Source organism: Mercenaria mercenaria, chromosome 16, assembly GCF_021730395.1.
Source record: "Mercenaria mercenaria strain notata chromosome 16, MADL_Memer_1, whole genome shotgun sequence".
Lineage (NCBI taxonomy): Eukaryota > Metazoa > Mollusca > Bivalvia > Venerida > Veneridae > Mercenaria > Mercenaria mercenaria.
In genome coordinates, this window is record NC_069376.1 from 3,915,647 (window position 1) to 3,931,973 (window position 16,327).

The 16,327-nt window shown below is 33.7% G+C and overlaps 1 protein-coding gene across 1 annotated transcript in view; it reads right to left on the reverse strand.

Moving 5' to 3' along the window:
• The window catches only part of LOC128549418 (uncharacterized), a 44,691-nt gene that overhangs the window by 17,904 nt on the left and 10,460 nt on the right, over positions 1-16,327 (reverse strand). The window contains exons 8-11 of the mRNA XM_053526061.1: positions 15,928-16,182; positions 15,441-15,562; positions 3,136-3,296; positions 327-445 (exon numbers count right to left, since the gene is read on the reverse strand). Of these exons, the coding sequence (XP_053382036.1) occupies positions 327-445; positions 3,136-3,296; positions 15,441-15,562; positions 15,928-16,182 (657 nt within the window). The remainder of the gene's footprint in view (positions 1-326; positions 446-3,135; positions 3,297-15,440; positions 15,563-15,927; positions 16,183-16,327) is intronic.

A 16,327-nucleotide genomic window follows, 5' to 3' on the forward strand; every position in this document is an offset into this window, starting at 1 on the left:
GTTTTACTATTCAGGGTCACTGTGACCTTGACCTTTGACATACAGACCTCAAAATCAATAGGGGTCATCTGCTGGTGATGACCAACCTTCCTAGTAACTTTCATGATCCTAGGTCCAAGCGTTCTTGAGTTATCATCCGGAAACGGATTGGTCTACATTCCGACCGACCGACCTACCGACCGACATCTGCAAAACAATATACCCTCCTTCTTCGAAGGGTGGGGGGGGCATAAAAATATTTAACTGATAGAATACGTTATTTCATTAGTTAGCATAAAATTAATTTTGGATCTTGATACAACAAAAGCAATGCATCATTAATTTACCTCAGCGTCGTCAGATTCTTGTACTGGTCTAGCAATCAATCCAAGTTTCTCAAGATAGTCCAGCAAAAGCTGTTTATTTTTGTAAAACATAGAGTTCTCTTCCTTCTTCCAAATTACTTCTACAAAAGTTTTAAACATTATTTACAGGGTTTATCAACAGAGGTGATATGTTTTGCTAACACTGATATGGTTGAAAACAAAAGAGACATGATGGCCTTATATCGCTCACCTGAGATAAGTAGCTTGCTTGAACAATGTTCATTCCTAAAGCTTCAAAATGAAAAAAAAAAATACATATAGTTAAGTAGGTCATTGTAAAAAACTTCTACTGATACTTGTTAAAGGATTATACAGGTGATTCAAAAGTCTTTACTGTAGCTTGAAAAACATGAAATTATGTCAGTAGGGCAGGGTTAAGAATATTAAAGACGTTCACATATGTATCTAAAATTATAAACATGCTCCAAATTTCTATGCTGTACCTTTAAAAACAAAAAAGTAGGTCAAGATTAATATTAAAATCTGTATCAGAAACTATACATGTGGTCCAAATATCTACACTGTTTCTCAAAACAAATATAGGTAATGCTTTGGACTATTTATGATGAAAATTAAATCTGTATCCAACATTGGCATATGGTCAAAATTTCTTTGCTGGAGCTTCCTAAACAAGAATGTAGGTAAGTAGGAGAGACTACTCAAGATGAGTTCTGAAATTTGTATAAGACATTTTACAGATGGTCCAAATCACTTTGCTGTAGCTACAAAACAAGAAAAAAACGTCAGTAAATCAGGGTTAAGAATATTAAAGAAGAACATTGAAAACAATATGAAAAGTTATAAACTTGATCCTAATTTCTTTCCAAATACAAGACAGTAATGTTATGATCAAAACTATTCAAGATGAGTCCAAATTTTTGTGCCATTTCTTTAAAAACAAATAAGTCTATATAAAACAAAATAACCGCTCAGGTGTGGCCTTTATTGACAAAAGGGTCATGATTTCAACAATCTTGGTAGCAAATCACTTGAGCATATCCCATACCAAATATCTAATCTCTAGGCCTTTTGAATTCAGAAAAGAGTTTTCTTTTAAAGATTTTCCATATATAGGCCAAATTAAAAACTTTGACCTCGGGTTGCAGTCAGTTTTTACCCCAGGGTTATGATTTGAAAATAAATGATAGCTGACTACTAGAGAACACTACATACTTATACATGTATATAAAGGTCTAGGCCTATTGATTCTGGACATGAACATTTTTGAAGATTTTGCTTTATCAGTCAATGAAATCAAAGGACCCGCCTTGGGCATGGCATATATTGACCCTAGGGTCATGATTTGAACACTCTTGGTAGATAACCACTAGAGCATGACACATTATAGATATGAAGCTCTGGTCCTTGTTATTTAAAACAATATTTTTTAAAGTTTTTCTCTGTACAAGTCTATTTAAACCATGTTTTAACCCCAGGGGGATAATTAGAACAATCTTTGTAAAGAACTAAAACACAACGATACATACCGAATATCAAAGCCTTAGGCCATGTCATTCGGTACTATATATTTCTATTTTCTTTCCCTATTTAAGTCTTTATAATTCCTGTGATCCCCTGGGTGGGGCCGTATATGACCCTAGGGTATAATTTGAACAAGCTTGGTAGAAAACTTCTACATTATGCTACATACAAAATATTATAGCCCTAGGCCCAGTAGTTTTGGACAGGAAGATTTTCATTGTTTTCCTTATATACATGTACTTTACAAACCATTAACCAACGGGCGGAACCATATTTGACCTTACTGATATAATTTAAACAATTTTCGTTGAGGCCTACTACATGATGCCACATACCAAATATAAAAGCCCTAGGTCCTGTGTTTTTTTGGACAAGAAGTGTTTTCAAAGTTTAAATAAGTCTGAATAAACCATGTGATCCTCAGTCATATTTGACACTTGGGGAAAATTTTGAACAATCTTTTAGGACCCATTGTTGATGCTACATACCAAATATCAAAGTCCTAGCCCTGTGATTTTGGACGAATGATTTTCAAAATTTCCCCGATATAAGTCTATGTAAACCATATGACCTGCAGGGCGGGGTCATATTTGACGCTAAGGTGATTATTTGATTAAGCATAGTAGAGGATTACTTGAAAATGGTACACACCAAATGAGCAGCACCATGAAAGAACCAACATAGTGCATTTTCGACCAGCATTGGTCCATTCGCGTAGTTTGGTCGCTTTCAAAGACTATTGCAATTAGAGAAACCATGGCTGGCCAGGATCCATGCTGGTTGCAAATGCACTGTTCGTTTTCTCATGGCGCGTCTCAAATATCAAAGGCATAGAACTTGTGGTTTTAAACGAGAAGGTTTGTAAAGGTATTCCTTTCGTTTGGCAAGGCAACGAAAGTTATGTATTCAATATAATTTTCATAGAAGACAATCCAAGAAACATTCCTCTAAAGTTCCATTGGAATTGGACTTGTGGTTTAGAAGATGTTGTTTAAAGGGGAATGTGGACGGACGACGGACGACGGGCGGACTAACGCCGGACCGTGAGCGATCATAATAGCTTACCTCGAGCACTCTGTGCTAAGGTGAGCTATCAACCACTTGAGAAGATGTACATTAAAAATTATGAAGAATTGTACAGTTAGATATTCAAAAAGTGTGATGTTTCATGAAATGCTGCAGCATTAGATATATTGAATAACTAGGCGGATAAATTCAGTTTGGTCAAATAGTGTTTATAGAAAAGATGGAAAAGAAAAAATGTATAACTGCATTGGAGAAAACATACCAACAAGTTTCGGTGTCAAAATAGCTGACTCATCAAACTCAATCCATTTTTTGAATGTTTCTTGCGTTTTGGAACAGAAATTTCTGCTGGTAATGAGACTTTTAAACGCATCTATCAACCACTGAGGGTCAATGACAATACTGTTAATTAGATTCTCGTCTCTGTAATTAAAATCGTTATATATATATATATATATATATATATATATATATATATATATATATATATATATATATATATAATACATGCATATTTTATTTTGTTTTGTCTCACTTCACATCACAATTACAAGGTATGTTATATAGCGTGTTTTTTTGGCTTAATGGTAGTGAAAATGCCCCCCTCCCTTCCCTTTCTGTCTTACTCTAGACCTCGTTGTAGGTACATCTTTGAAGAATAACTAACATTTAATAAGCCAGTACAATTACATGACCGAGGAACATAATTGAAAAAATGAAAACAATTGCTAAAACCAGATAACATTAGCATGCGCTTTGAACCTTTCAAAGAAAAAAAGAAACATATCACGGACTTCTATTGCAAAAATTGAGTGCAGAAGAAATTTATAATGTCATATCCTCCATAAAAGTTCATTTCTTAAGTGTCAAAGCCGTGCCTATCTATATTTTGTCTACTCATGTTTGTGATAGGGGAGGTAAAACTCACTTGTAAAAGTATTAAGGGTAGGGTTGTTTGTGTCTACTGGATTTTTCGCTGTTTAATTAAAGTAAACATCTGATTGTCAGTAAATATATACATGGCTAACAATGACAGCAATTGCAAATTCATTAAAAAGAAATGAAGGGCAAACTTGATAATCAAGGTCAAATGACAAATTTATGTAAAAATCACAAGAAGAAAAAAAGAAATTGGCGAATTTGACATTCAATTTTATTTTTAAAGATAGTCTGTTATCATAAGTCACTCAGCTTTATATATGTAATGTGTATATATCAGCACAAATCAGAAACATAAATCTTATTTCAAAAAGTCATTGAAAACCCTGATTATTGAAGGCCAAAGTTCATTTCCATGCAAAACTGTGCAAAATTTGCCTTTACTTCTCCTCATATGTTTAATATGTCTTCACATTATTAGTCACTGAAGTTTATTCGTTTTAATGTTTGTATGTCAGGCAAAGTGAACAGTGAAGATGTAGCCCAAAAACTACCAAGGGCAAAGCTAATATCAAAGGTCAAAATTTGTGTGTAAAAACGCATGAACAGCTTCCTGTTTGAAAAATAACAAATATATTTTATTATTATTACTAATTGCTCGTGATTTAATTTAATGTAACTATGTCCCACAATGTCACTAACAAAAATATAATCAGAAATGAGTCAAATTCAAACGTGATATTAAGGGTCAAGAGTCATTTTCGAGCAAAGAAGTAAACAATAGCTCTTTAACTTCTCTCTATGTTTATTATATCTTGTCGATAATAGTCAATGCTATCAGTTCATGTTAATGTATATATGTTATTCAGTCTGGTATCCACACATAATTTCAAAACATTCAAGGTCAACCATAATATCAAAGGTCAAAGGTGAGTAAAATCCTGTTATAATTATCACCTTTTCGTAATAACTTTTATTCTTAAAACGTATTTGTTTTTTTTTTTTTGTTTTTTTTTTCAATAATTGATGTTTTTTCCATATTACTGTATATATGAATGAAGATGTCATGGAACAGAAAATAAGTCAAGGTCAAACCTAGTATTGATGGTTAGGTGTCATTTGTGTATAAGAATAAAAAGTCACAAAGTATAGCATACTTACTCATTACATAACATTTTTTTATAATTCACTGTTAGCAATTTACTTTAGTGTATACATGTCAAGCAATGTCAGCAATGTAGGACTTATCCCAATAAGTCAAGCCCACCCGCTTAGCTCAGAAGGGAGAGACATTGTGTCTGAAATCATTCGTTCTCAACCTTTGGTTATTCATGTGGGGAAGTTGGCAGTTTGTTCTGGCACGGAATCCAGGAACACTGGTTAGGAAAACTATCCTGGGTAGCCGACGACCGGTCGCGCGAAGCCCCAGTAATGTATATGATGCTTACCCGTACCTTACAAACGTATTACTGAATAATAATTTATGACTGAAACGAAATGGAGAATAATTTCAATGTCGAAATGGATAATATTTATTCCCGGGTAGCAGACGATCGGCCGCGCTAAGCCCCGGTTATGTATATGAGTCGTTTCTGTAACTGTCGAACCTATTACTGAAATGGATAACATGGATAACGATTTATAACTACAACCAAATGGAGAATAATTTCATTGTCAAAATGGATAATATCTTTTTCTAGGTAGCCTTCGACCGGCCGCACAAAGCCCCGGTATATGATGTGTACCTGTAACTAAAAACGTATTACTGAAACGGATAATAATTTATAACTACAACCAAATGGAGAATAATTTCATTGACGAAATTGATACTATATATTTCCGGGTAGCCAACGACCGGTTGTGAGAAGTCCCGGGAATGTATATGATGCTTACCCGTACCTTACAAACGTATTACTGAATAATAATTTATGACTAAAACGAAATGGGGAATAACTTCATTGTCGAAATGGATAATATTTATTCCTGGGTAGCAGACGACCGGCCGCGCTAAGCCCCGGTTATGTATATGAGTCGTTTCTGTAACTGTCGAACCTATTACTGAAATGGATAACATGGATAATGATTTATAACTACAACCACATGGAGAATAATTTCATTGTCAAAATGGATAATATTTATTTCTAGGTAGCCTTCGACCGGCCGCAAAAAGTCCCGGTATATGATGCGTACCCGTAACTAAAAACGTATTACTGAAATGGATAATAATTTATAACTACAACCAAATGGAGAATAAATACATTGACGAAATTGATACTATTTATTTCCGGGTAGCCAACGACCGGTTGTGAGAAGTCCCGGTAATGTATATGATGCGTACCTGTAACTAACAAACTTATTACTGAAACGGATTATAATAATTTATAACTTAAACGAAATGGTGAATAAATTCTTTGACGAAATGGATAATATTTATTTCTGAGTAGCCGATTACAGGCCGCGCGAAACCCCGGTAATGTATATGAGGCGTACCTGTAACTAACAAACTTATTACTAAAATAATAATAATTCATTACTACAACGAAATGCAGAATATTATTTCATAGCCGATATGGCTAAATTTGTATTACCTAAATAGAGAATAGTTATATATGGAAAATATTTAAAGATCAATTATTTAAACCAAAGTGTTTGTCTTATTTCTTAACGTGACCTTGCAGAACTTACGACCTGTCGCAATTAGCTTGCATGATACTTGTAATATAAATAAAAGTGGAAGTTTCAATTGAGTCCAGCCTTTGATTTTTTTCCAGTTATACTCAAATGGGGATCAATTCAATCCTAATTAGAAAATACTAAACATCTTAAAATTGTTATCTTTTATTTCACTTGATTCTTCGAATTTGAAAGGTTTTATCTGAAAATATCAAAGTGTCAGCGGACAGATTTAATAGAGAGAGAGAGAGAGAGAGAGAGAGAGAGACGTGTAGCAGGGAGGGGTGTTCTACACTTAAATTCTTGTTCTCTTTTACTGCGGAGTTCAAGTGTATCATTATTATTCGATTAAATTTACGGATAATGACATCTGCGCACCAAACATTTTCGATGTGTAAACATAAGAAATAAAACACAGAGATTCATAGTAGGTGTTTTCCTTCAGTCCCTGATTCATATCTTACGAATTTAGATCTGTTGTAACTACACTTCCATCGTTTTGTAAGAAAATGTCCATTAAAGTTCCAAAGTATATTCTTATAGATTTTAAAATACTAGACATCTAGAGAAACGTTTATTTTTGATTCACAAAACAGCTCCGCCACGTGATATATTAATCCTAGTGCGTTCTCATATTATGGCATTGAGTACCGAAGGCATTTAATTGTATCACATCAAAACCAAAACCCTCTTATATGCTTCAGTAAATTTTATGAGCTGCTCTAATTAGGGGACCACGAAAGGATCTTGATAATCTGTGTGTCCTATGTTTTATCATGTCATAGTACATAATAGTTACGTAATAAAAATAACAGCAACTTCAGTGACATGGAGACTCGAACCCCAAGGATGTACATGTCATTTAAGTTTGCTCATCAGTGTACATACAATGTAACGTGACGTTACTATGGTAATGACGCGACGTTATTCTGACGTTATTTGTCTCAAAGGGGCGTAATAAATATTATTATTTAATTATTTGGATTTTAGCTGTTACTCTAGTGTGTTAAGTTTTGATTTAAAGCATTTTATAAAATAATATAGGCCATACCGGGCAGTATGTTTCAACCACAGGGAGTGTCAACGAGAGGCCATTCAATTAGACAGAGGGCACCATACTATAGGACATCTGTACTAAAGGAGTATTTCTTCCCTGCCAACATTGTCCTATATCCTATTGATCATTTCTAGCATAAGATATTGTTGACGAGTTCCCTTTTCTTTCTTACTCCTGGAACATTCAGTCTGATCTTGGGAGTACATTGTCTAGGAACTCTGAGACGTGGGCTGCTGCTTTCCCTTTTTGAGTTTTTTAACTATGTGGTTGAGAATGTCGTTTTAGTCTATTCTTGGTTCAGCTCTCGAGATCTGAGCTGAGTAGGTGGGATGGTAGTCTCTTTGCCTTCTCTGCTTTTTACAATGGCTTTGTACTCTCGTCTTGTCTCTTATGGCTCAAAGTTGTCAGTCTTTTCTATTTCTTTCATTGACATTGTTGTCCGAGAATTACCTCAAGCCGTAATTTTGAACCTTGTCCGGTTCATTATATATTTGGTTTGGAAACAGTTACCCAAAAGGTTGATGTGTACGTTGCTATTGGCCGTACCGTGCCTGTGTAGACTTGACGTAGGATATTTGCATTTGCTCTCAAACCTGTTTAAGCCAGTTTTTTTCATAATGGTGAGTGTCTTGAAGTTCCACTACTTTGACCTTTTATGTCAGGTTTGACCTTGACTATTCTTTTTCATTTCTATTTCAAGAATGATGTCATATGTTATGGATAATGATCAGTCACTAGTTTGGAAAACAATACACTAAAACTATAACGAAATGTGAAACTGACCTGGCTATGACTTATTTGGCTAAGACCTACATTGATGACCTTGCTTGACATGTATACATTAAGATAAATTGCTTACAGTGAATTATAATAACAAGCTATTTTTGAACAAAGTAATAAGTAAGTATGCTACATTTTGTAACTTTTTATACAAATTCACCCCTAGCCTCCAATACCAGGTTTGAAAAACGATCAGTTAATAACTTGACAAAACAATTACTTTAAAACAATACATATTAACACAAACAGGTGATATTATTGTAAAATTTTACTCACTTCTTCTTTGACCTTTTATATTGTGGTTGACCTTGAATGTTTTAAAATTATATATTAAGGGCTGACCAGGACACTATTGCATCTGCATTTTTACAATTTTACAGGAGAAATAAACAAGAATAACCATGATGGTCCTGAATCGCTCACCTGTCCCCAAACGACCCAATTTTGATCTGAGTATGACGTCGTTTTTTCTATTATTTGATATAGTGACCTAGTTTTTGAGCTCATATGACCTAGTTTTGAAATTGACCTAGATATCATCAAGATAACATTTCTGACCAATTTTCATTAAGATCCATTGAAAAGTATGGCCTCTAGAGAGGTCACAAGGTTTTTCTATTATATGACCTAATGACCTAGTTTTTAAAGGCACGTAACCCATTTTCAAATTTGACTTAGATATCATCGAGGTGAACATTCCAACTAATTTTCATGAAGATCCATTCAAAAATATAGCCTCTAGAAAGGTCACAAGGTTTTTCTATTTTTAGACCTACTGACCTAGTTTTTGATCGCAGTTGACCTAGTTTCAAATTTTACCTAGATATTATCAAGACAAACATTCTGACCAACATTCATATAGATCCCATGAAAAATATGGCCTCTAGAGAGGTCACAAGGTTTTTTCTATTTTTTAATCTACTGACCTAGTTTTTGTTGGCACGTGACCCAGTTTCCAACTTGACCTAGATACCTCCAAGGTAAGAGGTCACAAGGTTTTTCTATTATATGACCTAATGACCTAGTCTTTAAAGGCACGTGACCCATTTTCAAACTTGACTTAGATATCATCGAGGTGAACATTCTAACCAATTTTCATGAAGATCCATTCAAAAGTATGGCCTCCAGAGAGGTCACAAGGTTTTTCTATTTCTAAACCTACTGACCTAGTTTTTGACCGCAGTTAACCCAGTTTCAAACTTGATCTAGATATTATCAAGTTGAACATTCTGACCAACTTTCATACAGATCCAATGAAAAACATGGCCTGTAGAGAGGTCACAAGGTTTTTTATTATTTGACCTACTGACCTAGTTTTTGTCGGCATGTGACCCAGTTTCAAACATGACCTAGATATCATCAAGGTAAACACTCTGACTAATTTTCATGAAGATCCATTCAATTCAAAAGTATGGCCTCTAAAGTGGTCACAAGGTGTTTCTATTTTTAGACCTGCTGACCTATTTTTTCACCAAGTTAACCCAGTTTCAAACTTTACTTAGATATCATCAAGATAAACATTCAGACCAACTTCATACAGATCCCATGAGAAATTTGGCCTTTAGAGAGGTCACAAGATTTTTCTATTATTTGACCTACTGACCTAGTTTTTGTCGACACGTGACCCAGTTTCGAACTTGACATAGATATCATTAAGGTAAACATTTTGAAAAACTTTCATGAAGATCTATTGAAAAATATGGCCTCCAGAGAGGTCACAAGGTTTTTCTGTTTTTAAACCTACTGACCAAGTTATGGATGGCACGTAATCCAGTTTCGAACTTGACCTAGATGTCATCAAGATGAACATTCTGGCCAACTTTCATAAAGATCCCATGAAAAATGTGACCTCTAGGATGGTCACAAGCAAAAGTTTACGGACGGACGGACGCACGCAAGCACGCACGGACGACGGACGCCAAGCGATCACAAAAGCTCACCATGTCACTTTGTGACAGGTGAGCTAAAAACTGCTTAGTATTATCATTCTTAATAAATCATTATCAACTGAAATAAGAAATGAATTTGGCTTTTAATATACACTCAAATAAATCATTTTTAAGATTTAGCAAAAAAGTGTCAGATATAACAGCTTCACATTCAAAATGACATTATTGAATTTAAAAAGTTACAGTGAAACTACTGTATCTGCATTGTTAATTAAGAATTGTTTAAAAAAATCATATTGCGTTAAGCCTTGAATTATTGGGGTTTTTTTACTTATAAATAACAAATATGCAATGAAAACAGTGTTACATTTTGTAGATACAGTATTTTCTTTCTGATGACCGGGAAACTATTGCATCTGTACTTTAAGTTCTTCTTTTTTTCATTATTTCATAAAATTATCTCTTATCTGTGTTTATCCTTTTTGTATTTCCATTGATAAATTGGTAAACATGTATTTGTTAAGGCTCTGCAAGTAACTAAACAATAATTTAAGCCAGTATTAATGATCTAATAAAAAATAACAAATAGAAGTATGCTTATTATTACCTTTCATAACTTTTTATTTTTTATTTTATTTTTTTTGCAACCGTATGCATTTATATTTAGATTTTTTGTACACATTTCATAACATCCGGGTATCAATTTCATATAAGAAATTAATTTATGCTAATATGAAGCTATACAAGGGATAAATGAGGTACAACATGAGAAAACCAACATAGTGCATTTACAATGGTCAGCATCGATCCAGACCAGCCTGGGCATCTGGTCAGGATCCATACTGTGAGTTTCTCTAATTGCAGTAGAGTTTGAAAGCAAACAGTATGGATCCTTACCAGGCTTCGCAGATGCATAGATGGTCTGGATCCATGCAGGTCGCAAATGCACTATGTTTGTTTGCTCATGGTATGTTTAAAATTAACTAGATCAAAATAATTTTGACTAGTTTCGCCTCTCCTACACCTTCAACAGAAATTTAATTTTTCAGAACATTCGGTAAATTCCACTGTCATTATTTTAGCAATGTTACAGAACTTTTGTGAAGCCAATATTGATGTGCTATGGTTTTGCTATAGAATCCTGTTGCTTGTAGGTTTTAAAGAAATTGTTTCCATTATTTGTTTCCAGTATCCCGACCTACCCAAAATATTTAGCCCGAACTTTAATGTTGTTATTGGCCCTAGAGAATGTTTTTTCAATCTTTAATAAAAAGCTGCAAAACTGCGCTTTTTATTCTTTAAAGATGTATGGTCAGTGATGTTAGAATTAAACTTATTGCTGTTGTAAAGGCATAACCTTCTTATTTGTGTTAATTTCTTGACACAAAAGTAATTTCGAAAAAGTCTCAATAAAAAAATCCGACCTACACATGTACATACCCTAATTTATTTGAGCATGTTACCGAACACAAATAACTTTTTAGGCCTAAATTGCCTTTATGTGAACAATTGTGGTGCTTTGTACCACCAGTGATACGGCTATAATAGTTTGGTGAAACAGAATATTATCTGTATTCAATAATCATTTTCGAAAACTTCTGAAAACAAAGATTTCCACATTTTTATGGCCAAAGGTATCCATATACACTACAGAAATTCAAGTCCTTGTAGTACAAATAAAAAATGACAAAGATGACACTAGATGTTTCAAAAGAACTTCAGTTTATAGCAATAACTTCAATCAACTTTATCAATATCTGAGACTAAAATTTCACAAATGACAGACAGAACAAGAGGGCCAAGATGGCCTAAGGTCGCTCACCTGAGAAACACACCATAACAATGTAAACATTTTTGACCTAGTAATTTCATGGAACAAATATTCTGGCCAATTGTCCTTAGGATTGGACAGAAAATGTGGTCTCTTGAGTTTAAAAAATACCTACTTTTTGACCCTACATGACCCATTTTCAAACTTGCCCTAGATTTTATCAAGGCAATCATTCTGACGAAATTTCATGAAGATCAATTGAAAATTCAACCTCTATTGCATACACAAGTCTTCCTTTGATTTGACCTAGTGACCTACTTTTTAATCTCAGATGATCCATATACAAACTCATTCTAGATTTTATCTAGGCTATCATTTTGGCAAAATTTCATAAGATCAATTGAAGAATACAGTCTCTTTCGCATACAAAAAATTTTCCTTGCTTTGACCTAATGACCTAGCTTTTGACCTTAATGACTCATATTCGAACTCGACCTAGGCTTCATTAAGTCAATTATTCTGACTTAATTTCATGAAGATAAATTGGAAAATACAGCCTCTATCGCATACACATTGTTTTTCTTTGATTTGACCTACTGACATATTTCATAAACCAAGATAACCCATATTCAAACTCGACCTAGATTATATCAAGGCAATTTTTCTGACTAATTTTCATGAAGATCAATTGAAAAATACAGCATCCACAAGCTAAATCTTGACAGACAGACGCCGGACATTGAGCGATCACAAAAACGCACCTGAGCAGTGCTCAGGTGAGCTAGAAATGAAAAGTCAGGAAGCAAGCGCATGATGCAGGTGCAATAAATAAATAATAACTTTGGTGTTTAGTAATGTCCTTACCCTCTCCAAAGCAGACAATCATCCCATGTGACAGAATATCATTATCAAGGAGGAGTACAAAAGGAAACTTCTATAGTAATGCCTCACTGACCGTAATGTCGTGCTGCCATTTTCAAAAGTAAATGACAGGAAAAAAACAAGATAAGCCATATGTCACATTACAGAATGACACATGACCACATCTTCTTCCATATTTCCATGAATTTATGTACAAAAATACGCCCATTAAAGCCATTAAAGTGCAATTCATGACTGAATGAATTAAGCGGGTTATAATAGAGCCACGTCACGCTAACAACTGCCTTTAGTAATCCTCAGGACTTTGCAACCAGCATGGACCAAGATCAGCCCGATCAGGGCCCACTCTGTTTGTTTATAAGTCATAAAAGACCTAAACTGTTTTAAGAAGCAATTTTCTGATCCTATTGCAACAACCTAGAGACACAGGAAACCCTCAGTCTACAATAAGTCTTGTCAGAATTTTACTCAAAGTCATGAAGACACTTATTTGCGTGACATGGCTCAATAATGTAATAATATGTAGCATTAATTTTATGCAAAATGGCAATTAGCTTTGAAGGAAAAAATATTTACAGTTTTCTAACAATAAAATGTAACACAAGGATCCAAAGGGTTATGAAACGCTCATCTGAGTGATACCAAATATAGAAGCTCTTGGCTTTTTGGTTTTAGACTAGATTTTCAAACCTTTTCCTACATAAATGTAAGTAAAATAGCTTGAAATGTCTAGGCAGAAACAATTTTGTAGAGTGTCGCTTTGGAAACATTTCCAGACAGGTTTTATTTAAACTATTCGTGCCTAGAATCTGCGAAAGGGGACTTTGGCAAACACTGAAGACGCAGCAGAACGTGACATATGATCAGGGTCTTCACTGATTTCAAAACGATTCACTCGTTCTAAATAAATAAAGACCTGACACCCCAAAACAAGTTTGCACATACAACATTTTATTTCATAACCAGTGTCTGCTGTTACCGTGAAACTATTGTATCTGTATCGAATTATGTCAAAATGTTAATGTACACTATAATTTATTATAGTTCTTTAACATTTACATAATACATGTACCTAAACAAGAATAACAAATTTTCTTATTGTCTGGTGTTTAAAACAACGACCATAATGTTACAAATATTTTTTTTTTCAAATTGAGACTGTAACAGGAAACGTTATCGGGAAACTATTGTATGTGCTAGGAGGCAGATAAATAGTTTCCCGGTCAAAAAAGTTGATGGTTGCAAATACAATATTTTCTCATTTTTTTAAAAACAAAAAAGAACAAGCAATTGTTGGAAAGTTTTTATAATATTTTTTGAGTATATGCATGACAATAAAAGGCTTAAGAAAATGCAATAAAACCATTTTTGGTCAAAATGTCAGATACAATAATTTCCCTTTAAGCCCTCAATGTGCTCACTAGACATTTCTTAACATTTATGTATTAAAATGAACTGATGTCATTGAGTAATATCATCAAGATATTATAAACTACGAGATAAGTTAAAGACCTATTTATTTTTCTCATTCTTTTACTTCAAAAATGACCTTTGACCCTTATTATCACGTTTGAACTTGTCTGATTTCAGACGATATCTTTATTACTGACATTCTTGGACATATTGACATTAAAATAAACAATGAGCAATTAATAATAATAATTAAAGATATCTGTTATACTACAAACAGGAAGCTATTCATGCGATTTTTCACACAAGTTTGACTTTTGACCTTTGACATTAGCTTTACTCTAGACAGTTATTGGGTTACATCTGCACTGTTGAGTTTGCCTGACATGCAAACATTAAAACGATTTAGCTTCAGCGACTAATAATGTGAAGACATATTAAACAGATCAGAAAAAGTAAAGGTAGTATTTTTCACTTTTTTGCATGAAAATGAATGTTGACCTTCAATTATCAGGGTCTACCTTGTATTTTTGCAATAAGATTTATATTTCTGATTTTGGCTGATATATACACATTACATATATAAAGCTGAGTGACTTACGATAGCAAAGTATTTTCAAAGAATAAAAATAAATTTCAAACATTTTTGTGATTTTTGCATGAATTTGACATTTGACCTTGAATATCAATTTTGCCGTTCATTCCTTTTGAATGAATTTCTTATTGCTGACGTTTACGGACAATCAGATAGTTACTGTAATTAAACAGTGAAAAAATGATAGACGTAAACTTTACCCTACCCACTAATACTATTACAAGTGAGTTTTACCTCCCCAATTACAAACATAAGTGAACAAAATATAGATATGCACGGCTCTGACACCTCAGTAATGGGTTTTCATGGAGGATATGAAATTTTGTTTCCAAAAAAGCATAAATTTCTTTTGGCCTCAATTGTTGCAAAAAAGTCCGTGACCTGTTGGAGCACGTATATCATAAGTTACAGACGGAACGAAAGCAGAAATTTATGGTTTATGCATTTCCACTACCGTGCATGAACAGGCTCAATCAAACCGAGCCTGCAACATTTTCGTTTTTGTCGTGTTGAGCGACCAGTGAAGTTTCCACTTTTCCCTATCTTATTATATACCACAACCAGCTTCGATAGCATTGTAACAGTCATATCATTGACAATTGCATAAAGCGACAGGACATCATATAATTACCTGTAATACAGGATATTTCCAGATTCATGATGGAACTTTAGGAACAATTCTACCCCATTTTCTGTTTCTATGGGAACAGGCAATGTCCTGTTCATATCATAAAGCCTGTCTTTGTAGAGAACCTATTAATAAAATATTTGATAATTTTGAAATTAAAATCCATCTAAACACTTAAAAAGATGTATTTAAAGATAAACAGTTCCTTAGTTAATTATGTAAGAAATTAAGAACGTGCACGCATATTACTTTTATCACAATAGAAATTGTAGCTCTGGTAATGTTGGAATATAAAATTGTTCACCTCTTTTCATTAACGTTATTTCTGTTCACGGTATTTTACAAAGCTGTAATTATGTTAAATATAAGAACTTACACATCTTTCCATTAAATGATATTTGCTATAGTCTGAATTATGTATGAATATATGCACATGCACTTCGTTTAGTCAATGTTATGAAGTGATATGGTTTATAAAAATATAATTTACCTTCAAACCCTCATCTTTTAAATTGACAATGATGTGTTCTAGCGTTATCCAATTCGCAGGTATCAGTTTTTCCCAGTATGGTAGATTTTTAGCTGTGTTTACAATCTTTTGTCTAAGCAGTTCAATTTGTTGATCATCATTTATTGAGTTATCCACGGCAAAATCTTCGTAAATGAGATGACAGTATGTGGCTTTATCGTAAAGAGATCTCCTTATCGTGTAGAAGAACTTATCTACTGCAGCATCCTTTGTTTCCTGGTGCATAGATATATTAACTAATTAACTGAAGCTTCTTGAATACGTCAACCTGGTCATTATGATATTGTCATACTGCCGAATGCATAATAATATTTCTCTCAGTTTTCGTCTTTCCATTTTATGTATAATTTCATCTATTAAA